General features: G+C 32.3%; 2 protein-coding genes across 3 annotated transcripts; one reads left to right on the top strand and one right to left on the bottom strand.

The window, feature by feature from the left end:
- The first annotated feature begins 96 nt into the window (after positions 1-96).
- LOC130671487 (odorant receptor 94a-like) lies at positions 97-3090 on the top strand. Of its 2 annotated transcripts, XM_057475406.1 has the most exons (5): positions 97-483; positions 564-953; positions 1984-2188; positions 2332-2487; positions 2561-3090. In XM_057475406.1, exons 1-5 carry the CDS (start codon positions 125-127, stop codon positions 2600-2602), a joined length of 1152 nt encoding a protein of 383 aa, XP_057331389.1. In that variant the 5' UTR covers positions 97-124; the 3' UTR covers positions 2603-3090. The 2 variants fall into 2 exon arrangements, with proteins under 2 accessions (XP_057331389.1, XP_057331388.1); XM_057475405.1 differs by having other exon boundaries at positions 2332-3090.
- An 876-nt stretch (positions 3091-3966) lies between these two features.
- Positions 3967-12781, bottom strand: LOC130671072 (neurogenic locus Notch protein-like). Its single transcript, XM_057474763.1, has 24 exons — positions 12658-12781; positions 12321-12578; positions 11992-12246; positions 11663-11917; positions 11313-11570; positions 10982-11236; positions 10633-10890; positions 10302-10556; positions 9953-10210; positions 9620-9874; positions 9301-9555; positions 8964-9218; positions 8630-8884; positions 8298-8555; positions 7975-8226; positions 7648-7905; positions 7311-7568; positions 6999-7253; positions 6671-6925; positions 6349-6606; positions 6033-6287; positions 4641-4895; positions 4313-4561; positions 3967-4245 (listed from the first exon to the last, which is right to left on the bottom strand). Exons 1-24 carry the CDS (start codon positions 12779-12781, stop codon positions 3995-3997), a joined length of 6000 nt encoding a protein of 1999 aa, XP_057330746.1. The 3' UTR covers positions 3967-3994.
- Position 12782: the final 1 nt, after the last annotated feature.

Below are 12782 nucleotides of genomic sequence, written 5' to 3'. Positions count from 1 at the left end.
GACACAATTAGTTTTAAATAATTAACAATTTTGTGACGAAGATACAAAATATGTTTTTGGTCCGAACAATGAGTTAACTCGTAGACATACCGGCGTCTGAGGAACACTTACCATAACAAATTAAATGGCCATTTTAGAAAGAAACATTTTTTTTTTAACTTTGGTCGGGCTGTGGAAACCTGAGCATTGGAAAGGATTTAAAGCTGCTCTGTATTACTTTTACATTTGCTTGTTGACAATTGTTAATCACTCATTTCTTCTTTCTGGTGTTTTGGATTTTGGGTTACGAAATATCGACGTTGTTGTGATCTTTGATAATCTATCATTGTTGAGTTGTTTAATCACAGTTCGTTATAAAATAATCACAGTACTTTATTATCGTAAATCGATTGAAGAATTTGTAAATCGTTTTGAACGAGATCCATTTAGAGCAAAAGACGATGAAGAAGAGAAGATTTATATTAAATTTGATAACTTTACAAAGTAAGTCATGAATACTTGATTTTATAAATTTATCAATTTTTTTAATATTTTGAGTTGAAAAATTTATTTTATTTCAATAGAACGGTTTCAATATTGTATACGGGGCTATGCACTGTAGGGGCATCGTGGTACTCATTAGGTCGTATACTGCGAATGAGTCCGCCTAATGTGATGCCTTATCAAGGATGGTTTCCTTACGACTATACAACATACAAATATTATTGGCCAACTGCTATATATCAACTTTATGCAGTTTGCAGCGCAGCTTGTGTTAATTTTGCTTATGACTCAATGTTTTGTTCTATATTGTACTACTTATGTGCGCAGACACACATTCTTAAACATCGATTTTCTGTACTGGTGAAAAATTTACAGAAAATTAATGAGGGAAATGATGGGAGCGTAAATATCAGAGAAATTGAACGAAAAATGATCGGTGACTGGGTTGATTATCATAACAACATACTGAGGTACGATATTTTTAATATTTTTTAAGGCAGTAGGGGCGGAAAGGGGGTGGGGAAAGAAATACTAAGTTTTTGGGGACTCAAATACGTCATAACTTTTTCACATTTAGAAAAATAACATTTCACATAACTATTGGATGCAAAGGAAGAAAAAAATTTTTCATAGTTTTTATCACAAAACAAAGGTTATTAAAATTTTTCGATACATTCGATTTTTGAAAAAGTTTAACAACCTTCTTTAAATTTTTAACTTTTCATTTTTTAATCATTATTTACTGTTAAGTTTAAAGTAAAAGATTTTAGTTAGTTCTAATTTCAAAGAAGATATTTTTAAAAAAACAATTATATATTGTTTAAAGTAATAGATTAAAAAATTTTTATTAGTTAATTAAATGTCAACATTATAAAACTTGTTAATACTTTCAAAAAGATTGTAGAAATCTATTCGAGCTTAATTGTCACTGGGAGTTCTTTTATTGTAAATTAATAAGAAAAATGAATCAAATTGATTACATTCTATTTTTTTTCCAAAAACAAAGTTTTCAAAAACAGTAAAAAAAAACAAATACAAAATTATGTTCGATTATATTTACAAAAGTGATTTCGGAATGTTTTAAAACCATTTTAGAAAAGAAACTTTTTTATAATATTTTCGGGGTACCCGGCCCCTACCCATTTTGCCCCGACCGCCCCTACATATTTTAAGCGAATCCAAAAATTAACTGTATAAATGTTTTTTTTTTTTATATATTAGGTGGCAAATTTAGACTACCTATCACAATAGGTAATTAAAAAATTTATTAAGTTGTATGTTTTTCGATCCTTTTGTCGAAGGATTGAAAAAAAACAAAATTTCTAATTTTATCTTCAAAAAAACTTATTAATTATTTTCATTCAATTGGTTTTAAAATTCACTCATACTTGAATATTATTAAAAATTTTCCTTCTTTTTCGAACCCTAAATGTGGATACCGCCGCAATTTCAAAAAATTCATTATAATAATTTTTTCATTTGTATTTTTTAATTTTATAGTTTAGTAGAATTTGTGAAGTCTTTATTTTCAACGGCAATATTTGTACAGTACGCATCGAGTTCGCTTCTAATTTGCAGTATTACGTATACGTTATCACACATAGAAACTCGGTCAATAAATTTTGTTGGTACTTTATTGTATGTCATAGCTATGACGATCCAAATATTTTTTCAGTGCATTGCTGCTAATCAAGTGACAGTTGAGGTAAAGTACTTTTACTTCAACTCAAATAACTATACTTTCATTAATTATAAAACGAAAAAAATTTGAATAGCCCAAATAGTTTTGATTCACTTGTTGATTCAACTAATTATCGTATTTGAATTCTTCTAAATAATTATTTTCAGTTTGCTGACATTACTAATGCTCTTTATAACACGAACTGGTATAATTTGAGTAATAATGTACGTAAAGCGATGACAATCATACTCGCAGAACCTTTGAAACCTACTTTAATAAGTAGTGGATACTTCGTTATATTATCTTTAGAGTCATTTACAAAAGTAAGTTATTATAAAAACAATTTATTATCGTTTGGTGATGCGTTTCATTGCTTAATATCATTTTTATCAACAGGTTATTAAATTATCATATACTATTTATAATGTAATTGAATAATGTAATTGTAATTTGCCAAAGTTGTATTTAATAATCAAATTGTTATAGTTATAAATGTGTTAAGTTTGTCGAGCTCAAGGAGCTCAAAAACTTCCCGCTGTTTTCGAGCTCGTCGAGCTCGGAAATACTCTTGAATGTGATTTTTTTTTATGAGCTTCTTATGCTCAAACAAGTTACGTTATAAGTTCAAGTTTGAAAATTCAAGAATCGAAAATCATTAATAAATAAACGTTTTTGAAATTTTTATTCACGATTATGTTTAATAAATTAAATGTATTCAGGCAGAAATCAACGTAAGTGACCAATATAAGGATTTAAATGAGTTTTGACTCAGATCAGAGCATTAATATATAAACATTCGAGAAAAATGATAATGTTATTTAAACTAAAGCACGAGTTACATGACATTACGTGTTGATCGAAAGAGTCTGTAAAGACGAAGAGCTAGTATAATTTGTGGACCATTTGGTAATTTATATTCAGAGTTATCCGGGAAAAATGAGGTAAATTGTTACACGGAAAAAAAAAAATAGGCGTGGCAACAGGACTCAGTCCTGTGGGAGCAACAGGGTAAAATCCTGTTGCAGCTATAGGATTTTCATGTTACAGCAACAGGATAAATCCTGTGAGAGCAACAGGACAAAATCCTGTTGCAGGAACAGGATTTTTCCTTTGGAATAAATAGGATAAGGAACAAATTTCATGTACTAATTTTTTTGTCCGTATAATGAAATTTCCAAATTTGAAAAAAAATTCAAAGTTTGGAAAAAATCAAAATTTTTTTTCGAAGTTAATTTTTTTTTTTAAATTGAAATTTTTTTCAAATTTTGAAATTTCATTATACAGACAAAAAAATTAGTACACGAAACTTGTTCCTTATCTTATTAATTCCACAGGAAAAATCCTGTCGCTGCAACAAGATTTATCCTGTTGCTGTCACATGAAAATCCTGTTGCTCCCACAGGATGTGTTCTGTTGCTGTAACATGAAAATCCTGTCGCTGTACCTATTTTTTTTTTCCGTGTAGTTGTTAAATTTTTCGACACCGATATCTTTTGAACTAAGTAATTGATTTTGACGCTTAATGTGGCAGTTGACGCTCTTTATTGAGTTATAAAGCTGACTAGATTTAGAAATTGATCAGATTTATCACTTAGGGATAATTGAAGAAAAACCGTTTTTCACCATTTCTGTCGCCAACGATATTTCTCGAACGAATGAACCGATTAAGATGGTTAAGGCAGCAATCGACGCGTTCCGTTGCGTTCCAGAGCTGAATAGATTTCGAAATCGATCGATCAAGTCGTTTCTGAAAAATTCCAAAAAAACCAAAAAATGGTTTTCAGCCTGAATAAGAAGTTCAAATGAGGTATGATTTTTCAACGGGTATATTTATTTTTTTCGACATTCTATAAAAAACGGATGAAAAAAGTATTTTTTCTTGCATTTACAAGTATATCCTTGACATATCGAATCTTTTATTCCACAGTCAGAATCTTTGAAGCAACATGTACCAAGATAATGAAGACAGCTTCCATTCACATTTATGTAGTTTGTTGAACAAGTGCAGTGATAATCTGAATCGCAGGACGAATGTTCGATGCTTCTGCAGTATTCATTATCTATACAAGAATCTCCTAAATCTAAAGAAAAAATAATTTATAAGTCCATAGACCAGTGATTAGAAATATTGACGGTAGAAATAATTACATCGGTTCACTGGAATGCACTTATGATAGTCGTCAAAGACAAAATTATCGCGGCACGAGCAGCGATTTGATGAACATTCATAAAAACTATCGCAATCCGTCTCATTAAAGCAGCTCGCATTGAAAACCCCAAGACACTGTCCACCATTTTCTTTGTATGGAGTAAAACAAGTGCAGTTTTTATCATCCGAACAAAACGAATACTTAATTTTGCGGCAGCCTTCATTGTCTTCGCAATAATCAGTAAGATCTGAAATATAATTATATGGATATCATACTTTTTTATAATTACTGTTAGACAATTTATCATGCACTTGGTTTTAAATTACTTTGAGCGTATTTGAAACAGTTGTCATTATTGACAGATGGATAGTAATCAAAAGAACATTGACAAACATTTGAATTGCATCGGGAATTTTCTACCTTGCAATCAGAATCTTCAAAACAGAATTCATCAATAAGTCCACGACAATTTCCATCTTTTTCGACATAATTTGGTAAACAGGTGCATTGTTTATTTTCAGAGCAATGTGTGAATTTAATATCACGGCAACTTTTATCAGTTTCACAGAAATCCTTGAGTTCTGAAATTTTTCAACAAAAAGTAATACTCGTACTTAATTAGTATATTACACACCGAAGGAGGACAGTAAGGCATTTCAACCCGCGTGTGTATAGCTAATTTTTGCATCAGATCTATACCTGAAAGTTTAAACTTTTGACTGAGTTTGTGGGAAGAACTGCACATGCGCTAATTTTTATCATTTGTTTTCTCATAAAAGAAAAGAACGATTTTATTCCCTCTAAACAGGACAGGAATTGAAACTTTCAGGTGCAGGTCTGGTGAAGAAAATCGTATACACATGTACTACAGAGGAAGGCAGGATGTCCCGATCCGCGTGTTTACCGCCTTCGGCTCGGGTAGACAATTATACATTAGGGTGGGCCGAAAATTCGCTTTTTTTTTAATTTTCATTATTAATACCAAAAATATTTTTCTTTGTACAAAAAAAACATTTTTCGGAAAACAAAAAAAATTTTAGGTCGATATCTTAGGCTCGCCAAATCTCGCTAAAGTTAGTTGTTTAATAGTAGGGGAAGGGGGGGGGGGGCAAAAGGGGGTAGGGTAGGCAAAACGGGGTATCCCCAAAATTTGATAAAAAAAAATTTTTTATTTTAAATAGTTTTTAAACATTCCAAAATCACTTCTGTAAATATAATTAAGCGTTATTTTGAATTTTTTTTGATAAACTTTTTCAAAAATCAATTGTCAGTTGAAAAATATTAATGACGTTTGCTTTATGATAAAAACTATTAAAAATTTTTTTTCTTCTTATATATCCAATAAACATGTAAAATATAATTTTTCTTCATGTAAATTACTTAAAAAAAAATTTAACTTAATCCAATTCGTTTAAAATCCAGAAATTTTTTTTTTACCTTTTTTAGGGGGTACCCCACTTTGCCCGCAGAAATGAAAAATTTTTTTTTTCGACGGTAACTGAAAATTTCTTCTATTTACTTTGAATATCATTAAAAAAATAAAAGATTTAGCGTATTTGAGTCCTCGAAAACTTGGTATTTCCTTAAGTACCCCCTCTCTCCCCTATATTGCATAGTTAGGATACTAAGATAGTCTTTATGTGGCGAGTGCAATGTTTTCAGCACGAGTCGCAGGGTTACATACACGGGCCGAAAGCTCATGAATCATGAAAACTCACGTTTAGCATACGGGATGCATTGTTGTTGGCTTGAAGAAAAATAAAAATTATCAGGACACTGACATACATTTGATTTGCATACTAAGTAATCTACTAAACAATCTAAATTTTCAGAACAATTAGAACCAATAAAACCTCGACAATAACCGCCTGCCTCAGTATAGTTTAGTAGGCAAATACACTTATTTTTTTTAGAACAGTGCGCGTATTTTAAATTGCGACATCCGTCATCAGTTTCGCAGAAATCATCCAATTCTGAAATTAACTTTATTAGATTCAATTGTATATTTATTTGACAGAAATAATTAATAATTACGTTTTGCATATTGATGGCATTTTCCTTTGTTCGCAGACAGGTAAAAACCATTGAGACATTGACAACTATTTGATTCATCGCATATTGAATTGTTTACTGCGCAATCTACATCTTTGAGGCACTTTGCATTGATAAGTCCGCGGCAACGGTCGTTAACTTGAACATAATTTGGCAAACAAGTGCATTTGTTGTTTTTTGAACAGTACGTATACTTAAGATTGCGACAACCAACGTCGTCTTCACAAAAATTTTCTATGCCTAGAAATTAAGATAGAAACGGAGATGTAATTATTTTAATTATTAGATACATTAGATAACTAACGTTCTGCGTAAGCGTAACAATTGGTTTCGTTCGCAGAGAGATAGAAATTATCGTGGCATTGGCAGGTCGATTTGCTGCAGACTGAATTTTCGGAGGCGCAATCTAAATCTTGGGAACAATTCGATCCTATAAAGCCACGACAATAATTTTCTATCAGAGTATAGTTTTTAAGACACACGCATTTATGGTCTTTAGAACAGTAAGTATTGTTGAGGTTACGGCAGCTATTGTTCGCTTCACAAAAATCATTGACTCCTGAAATTTTCGACGATTAGTTTTGGAAAATTTCTGTGGATTCATAAGTTTTGAATCGAAACTAAGAACTTACGATTAGCGTATGACTGACATTTATTTTTACTTGCAGACAGATAGGAATCGATACGACATTTGCAAATGTTTGTATCACATATTGAATTTTCTATTGCGCAATCTGAATCATTGAAACAATTCGCATCAATGACACCAAGGCAATGACCATGCAATTTTTTATAATTTGGTAAGCAAGTACATTTTTTATTATCTGAACAGTATGAAAATTTAAGATCACGACAACTATTATTGTTTTCGCAGGAGTCATCCATCTCTGAAAATTAAATTTGGAACATGAAATCATTGTTCATTATATGATATGTAAACATACTTTGGGCATAACGATTGCAGTTGTCGTTGTTTGAAGACAGGTAGGAATTCACAGGGCATTGGCAAGTGTTTGATTCATCACAAATTGAATTATTCACTGCACAGTCTGACTCTTCGAAACATGTGGCGTTAATGGAACTCCGACAATGGCCGTCTACTGTGATGTAGTTTTGTAAACAGGCACATTTATAGTCTTCAGAACAGTAAGTGTATTTGAGATTACGACAAGCAATATCAGTTTCACAGAAATCGGTTTGCTCTGGAATGAATTAAAAGAATTTCACATGATTTTGAAGATTTATACTTTTGCCTTTTATATTTGAGTTTACAAGATTTACTTTTTGCATATGGATAACACTCCTCTTTGTTGACAGATAGGTAAAAGTCAACAGGACATTGGCAAGTTTTTGATTCATCGCAGATCGCATTATCTGCTGCGCAATCTAAACTTTTGAAACACATCGAGCCAATTAGTCCACTGCAATATCCATCATCATCTATAAAGCCAAGTAAACAAGTACATTTGTTGTCTTTGGAACAATATGAGAACTTTAGGTCACGACAACCAACATCAGTTTCACAGAAGTCATTGATGTCTGAAATTCAAACTAAATAAATTTCTATAATCTTTATTGTCACTGACAAATTGAAATGCAATCATTTACGTTTAGCGAATGAATGACACTGTTTTTCGTCTGCAGAAAGATAAAAATTGATAGGACATTGACAAGTGTTAGAAGCACAAATTGAACTTTCTATGGAGCAATCGGAGTCTACAAAGCATTTTGCATTTATAAGTCCACGGCAATTCCCATCTACTATAGTGTAATTCGGCCAGCAAGTACACGCGTTTTCCCAGCAGCGAGTGTGATCACGTTTTTGACAACCAATATCAGTTTCGCAAAAGTCATTAACTTCTACCAAGTAATAGAACATTAATTATTGTTTATCATTATCATTCCTATAAAACTATATCTCAGGGCCTTACGTGAAGCAAAGGAATAGCATTTATCTTTGTTCGTAGATAGATAAAAATCAACCTCGCATTGGCAAGTATTAAAATCATCGCATGATGAATATTCTGCTTCACAATCTAAATCATCTGAACAATTGGCCCCAATCAATCCTCGACAATATCCACTTACTTCTCTATAGTTGGCCGAGCAAATACATTCATTATCTTGCGAGCAGTAACTATACTTAAGATCTTGACAGCCAACGTTGTCTTCGCAGAATTCATTTAATTCTGAAGTATAAAATAGTAATCATAGTATTACTTTCTAATTTCACATGTTTTATATTTTGAGCATGGTAACCTACGTTTTGCATACTGGAAACATTTTCCTTTCGTTGTAGACACATAATAGTCATTAGGACACTGACAAAGATTTGATTTGCAAATCGACTTGTCCACCGCACAGTCTAAGTCTTCAGAACAGTTCAAACCAATGTCAGCTCTGCACTGTCCTTTCATGTTTGTATAGTTACGTAAGCAAACACACTCGTTCTCTTCAGAACAAACAGTGTATTTTAGATCACTACAACCGACATCATTTTCGCAAAATTCGTTGAGTTCTACAAATAAAATTGTACTAGTTTTACCCTTCTAATAATTAATATCATCATCACTTTTCATTGTGCCAAGAAAACTTACGTTTAGCTTGCGCGTAACATTTTTCCTGGTTCTCAGATAAATAAAAACCATAGCGGCATTGACAAATATTCGATTCACAAATCGATTCGTCTACTCCACAGTCTAAATCATTAGAACAATTCGCACCAATTAAACCCAGACAATGCCCTTCTATCACTGCGTAATTAGAAGAACATGTACACTGGTTACTGTTGGAACAAACTGCGTGTTTGAGATCAGTACAACCAATATCGTTTTCGCAAAAGTCGTTTAATTCTATAAAGAAAAAAAAATAAATAAGTAATTTTACATTTTCATACTTTAACGCGTTACTTTTCATTGAATTTAAGAGACTCACGCTTAGCATATGGATAGCATTTTTTTTTATTAATTGATAAATAAAAATTACTAGAGCACTGACAAGTGTCGAATTTGCAAATCGAGTTTTCTATAGCGCAATCCAAATCATCAGAACAATTTGCGTTAATTAACCCACGACAGTTACCATCAACTACCGTATAATTTTCTAAACACGCACACCTGTTATCATCAGAACAATGTGTGTACTTAAACTCACGACAGCTAATATCAGTTTCACAAAAATTATTGAGTTCTGTAATTTAGTACACAGTATTAAATATTTCTTCCTTCTTTCTATACTAAAATTCAAAACTTACCTTTCGCATATTGATAACACTGGTTACCACTCTCAGATAAATAGAAATCATTCGGACACTGACAAGTACTCGATTGGCATATCGATCTCTCTATTGCGCAATCTGAATTTCCTGAACAATTCGTACCTATAAGCCCACGACAATACCCGTCTACTTCGATATAGTTTTCAGAACAAATACAACTATTGCCTTCAGAGCAGTACGTGTATTTTAAATCACGGCAGCCGTTTTTACTTTCGCAGAAGTCATTCAATTCTGATGATTAAAATTAATTAGAGTCTAATTTATTTGACTTGCAATGATTGATCGCATTGTAAAAATCGTATAACTTACGTTTAGCGAATGCGTAACATTTTCTTTTGTCTACGGATAAATAGTTGTCAACAGAACATTGACAAGTGTTCGATTCGTCACAAATTGAATTTTCTACCGCACAATCTAAATCATCTGAACACTTTGCATCAATAAGTCCGCGACAATACCCGTTAACTACAGTATAATTTTCGATGCAAGAACATTTGTAGTCTTTAGAACAGTTCGTAAAGCTCAAATTTCGACAACCAATATCTGTTTCACACACATCATCTAGTTCTGCAATTTCGGTTGGAATATTTCAAGCATATAGCATTTTTTGGATCTAACTTTCAAGAAATATTATGATGATTGCGTAAAACAAACTTACTTTTAGCATATTGATGACATTTTTCTTTATTCAAAGAAGGATAGAAGTCAACAGAACATTGGCATGTATTTGTTTGGTCACATACTGAATTTTCGGCGGCACATTCTAAATCATCAGAACACGCTGAGCCAATCAAACCAAGACAAGATCCATTATTACTTATATAGTTGATTAAACATGTACATTTCCCTTCAAAGCAATAAGTGAATTTGAGACCACGACAACTCATATCATTTTCGCAGAAATCATGTAGATCTAAAATTTAAAAGAGGATAGCTCTGATAGGTAGTCAAATTTTTGCAAACGTTTTTTACTAGGCACAAACACTTACGTTTAGCATACGGATGACATTTATTTTTCTCTACAGACAAGTAGCTATCAACAGAACATTGACAAGTGTTCGATTCATCACAAATTGAATTTTCTACCGCACAATCTAAATCATCTGAACACTTTGCATCAATAAGTCCGCGACAATATCCGTTAACTACAGTATAATTTTCGAAACAAGAACATTTGTAGTCTTTAGAACAGTTCGTAAAGCTCAAATTTCGACAGCCAATATCTGTTTCACACACATCATCTAGTTCTGCAATTTCAGTTGAAATATTTCAAGCATATATCATTTTTTGGATCTAACTTTCAAGAAATATTACGACGATTGCGTAAAACAAACTTACTTTTAGCATATTGATGACATTTCTCTTTATTTAAAGAAGGATAGAAGTCAACAGAACATTGGCATGTATTTTTTTGGTCACATACTGAATTTTCGGCGGCACATTCTAAGTCATCAGAACACGCTGAGCCAATCAAACCAAGACAAGATCCATTATTACTTATATAGTTGATTAAACATGTACATTTCCCTTCAAAGCAATAAGTGAATTTGAGACCACGACAACTCATATCATTTTCGCAGAAATCATGTAGATCTAAAATTGAAAAGAGGATAGTTCTGATAGGTAATCAAATCGTTGCAATTGTTTTTTACTAGGCACAAACACTTACGTTTAACATACGGATGACATTTATTTTTACCTACAGACAAGTAGCTATCGACAGGACACTGACAAGTATTTGAGTCATCGCAAATCGAATTATCTATTGCACAATCAAAATCACTAGAGCACTTTGCATCAATCAATCCGAGGCAGTACCCATTTACTATTGTATAGTTTTCTAAACAAGTACATCTGTTATCTTCCAAACAGTATGTGTATTTTAGGTCGCGGCAACCAGTATCAGTTTCACAAGAATCGTAAATTCCTGAAATTTTTACAATTATTATTACGTTATTTTGTGAAATCTCCATTTAGTTGAAAGTCTTTTGGTATAAAATTGAATATATGTCAATTTACTTTTAGCGAGCAAATGGCATTTGCTGTCATTGGTTGACAAATATGAATCTACAGAACACTGACAAATGTTCGATAGACATATAGAATTATTTGAGGCACAATCTGAGCTTTCAGAACAATGAGAACCTATGAAACCGTGACAATATCCCTCTACTGCTGTATAGTTTGGTGAACAAACACATCTATTGTCGTCAGAGCAGTAAGTATATTTGACATCCCGACAACCGATGTTGGCCTCGCAGAAATCAGAGAGTTCTGAAAATTGAAGTATCGAATATTATGACTTGTTAGTGAACATAAAATTTTATGTATAAAATATGAAACATTACGCTTAGCGTATGGAAGGCACTTGTCTTTGTTCGAAGAAGGATAAAAGTCGATACTACACTGGCAAATATTTAATTCACAAGCTGAATTGTTTGCTGCGCATTCCGATTCTTGTGAACAAGATGCATTGATAAGGGCGCGGCAATGTCCAGCAATTTCTTTATAGTTTGATACACAAGTACATTTTTTGTCAGCAGAGCAATAGGTAAATTGGAGATCACGACAGCTATTGTCATTATCACAGTAATCATATATTTCTATAATTCAAAATAAAAAAATTGATTTATATTTGAAAGGAATAAAATTTTGGATTTTTTTGAAGCAAACATACTTTCGGCATAAAGATTGCAGTTGTCTTTGTTTGAAGACAGGTAAGAACTCACAGGACATTGGCAAGTGTTTGATTCATCACAAATTGAATTATTCACTGCACAGTCTGAATCTTCGGAACATGTGGCGTTAATCAAGCCCCGACAATGGCCGTCTACTGTGATGTAGTTTTGTAAACAGGCACATTTATAGTCTTCAGAACAGTAAGTATATTTGAGATTACGACAAGCAATATCAGTTTCACAGAAATCGGTTTGTTCTGGAATTAATTTAAAGAATTTCACATGATTTTGAAGATTTATACTTTTGCTTTTTATATTAGAGTTTGTAAGATTTACTTTTTGCATATGAATAACACTCCTCTTTGTTGACAGATAGGTAAAAGTCAACAGGACATTGGCAAGTTTTTGATTCATCGCAGATCGCATTATCTGCTGCACAATCTAAACTTTTGAAACACATC

Source organism: Microplitis mediator, chromosome 7, assembly GCF_029852145.1.
Source record: "Microplitis mediator isolate UGA2020A chromosome 7, iyMicMedi2.1, whole genome shotgun sequence".
NCBI lineage: Eukaryota > Metazoa > Arthropoda > Insecta > Hymenoptera > Braconidae > Microplitis > Microplitis mediator.
Note: the sequence above shows the minus strand (reverse complement) of the source record. Positions and strands in the feature narration are given on the sequence as shown.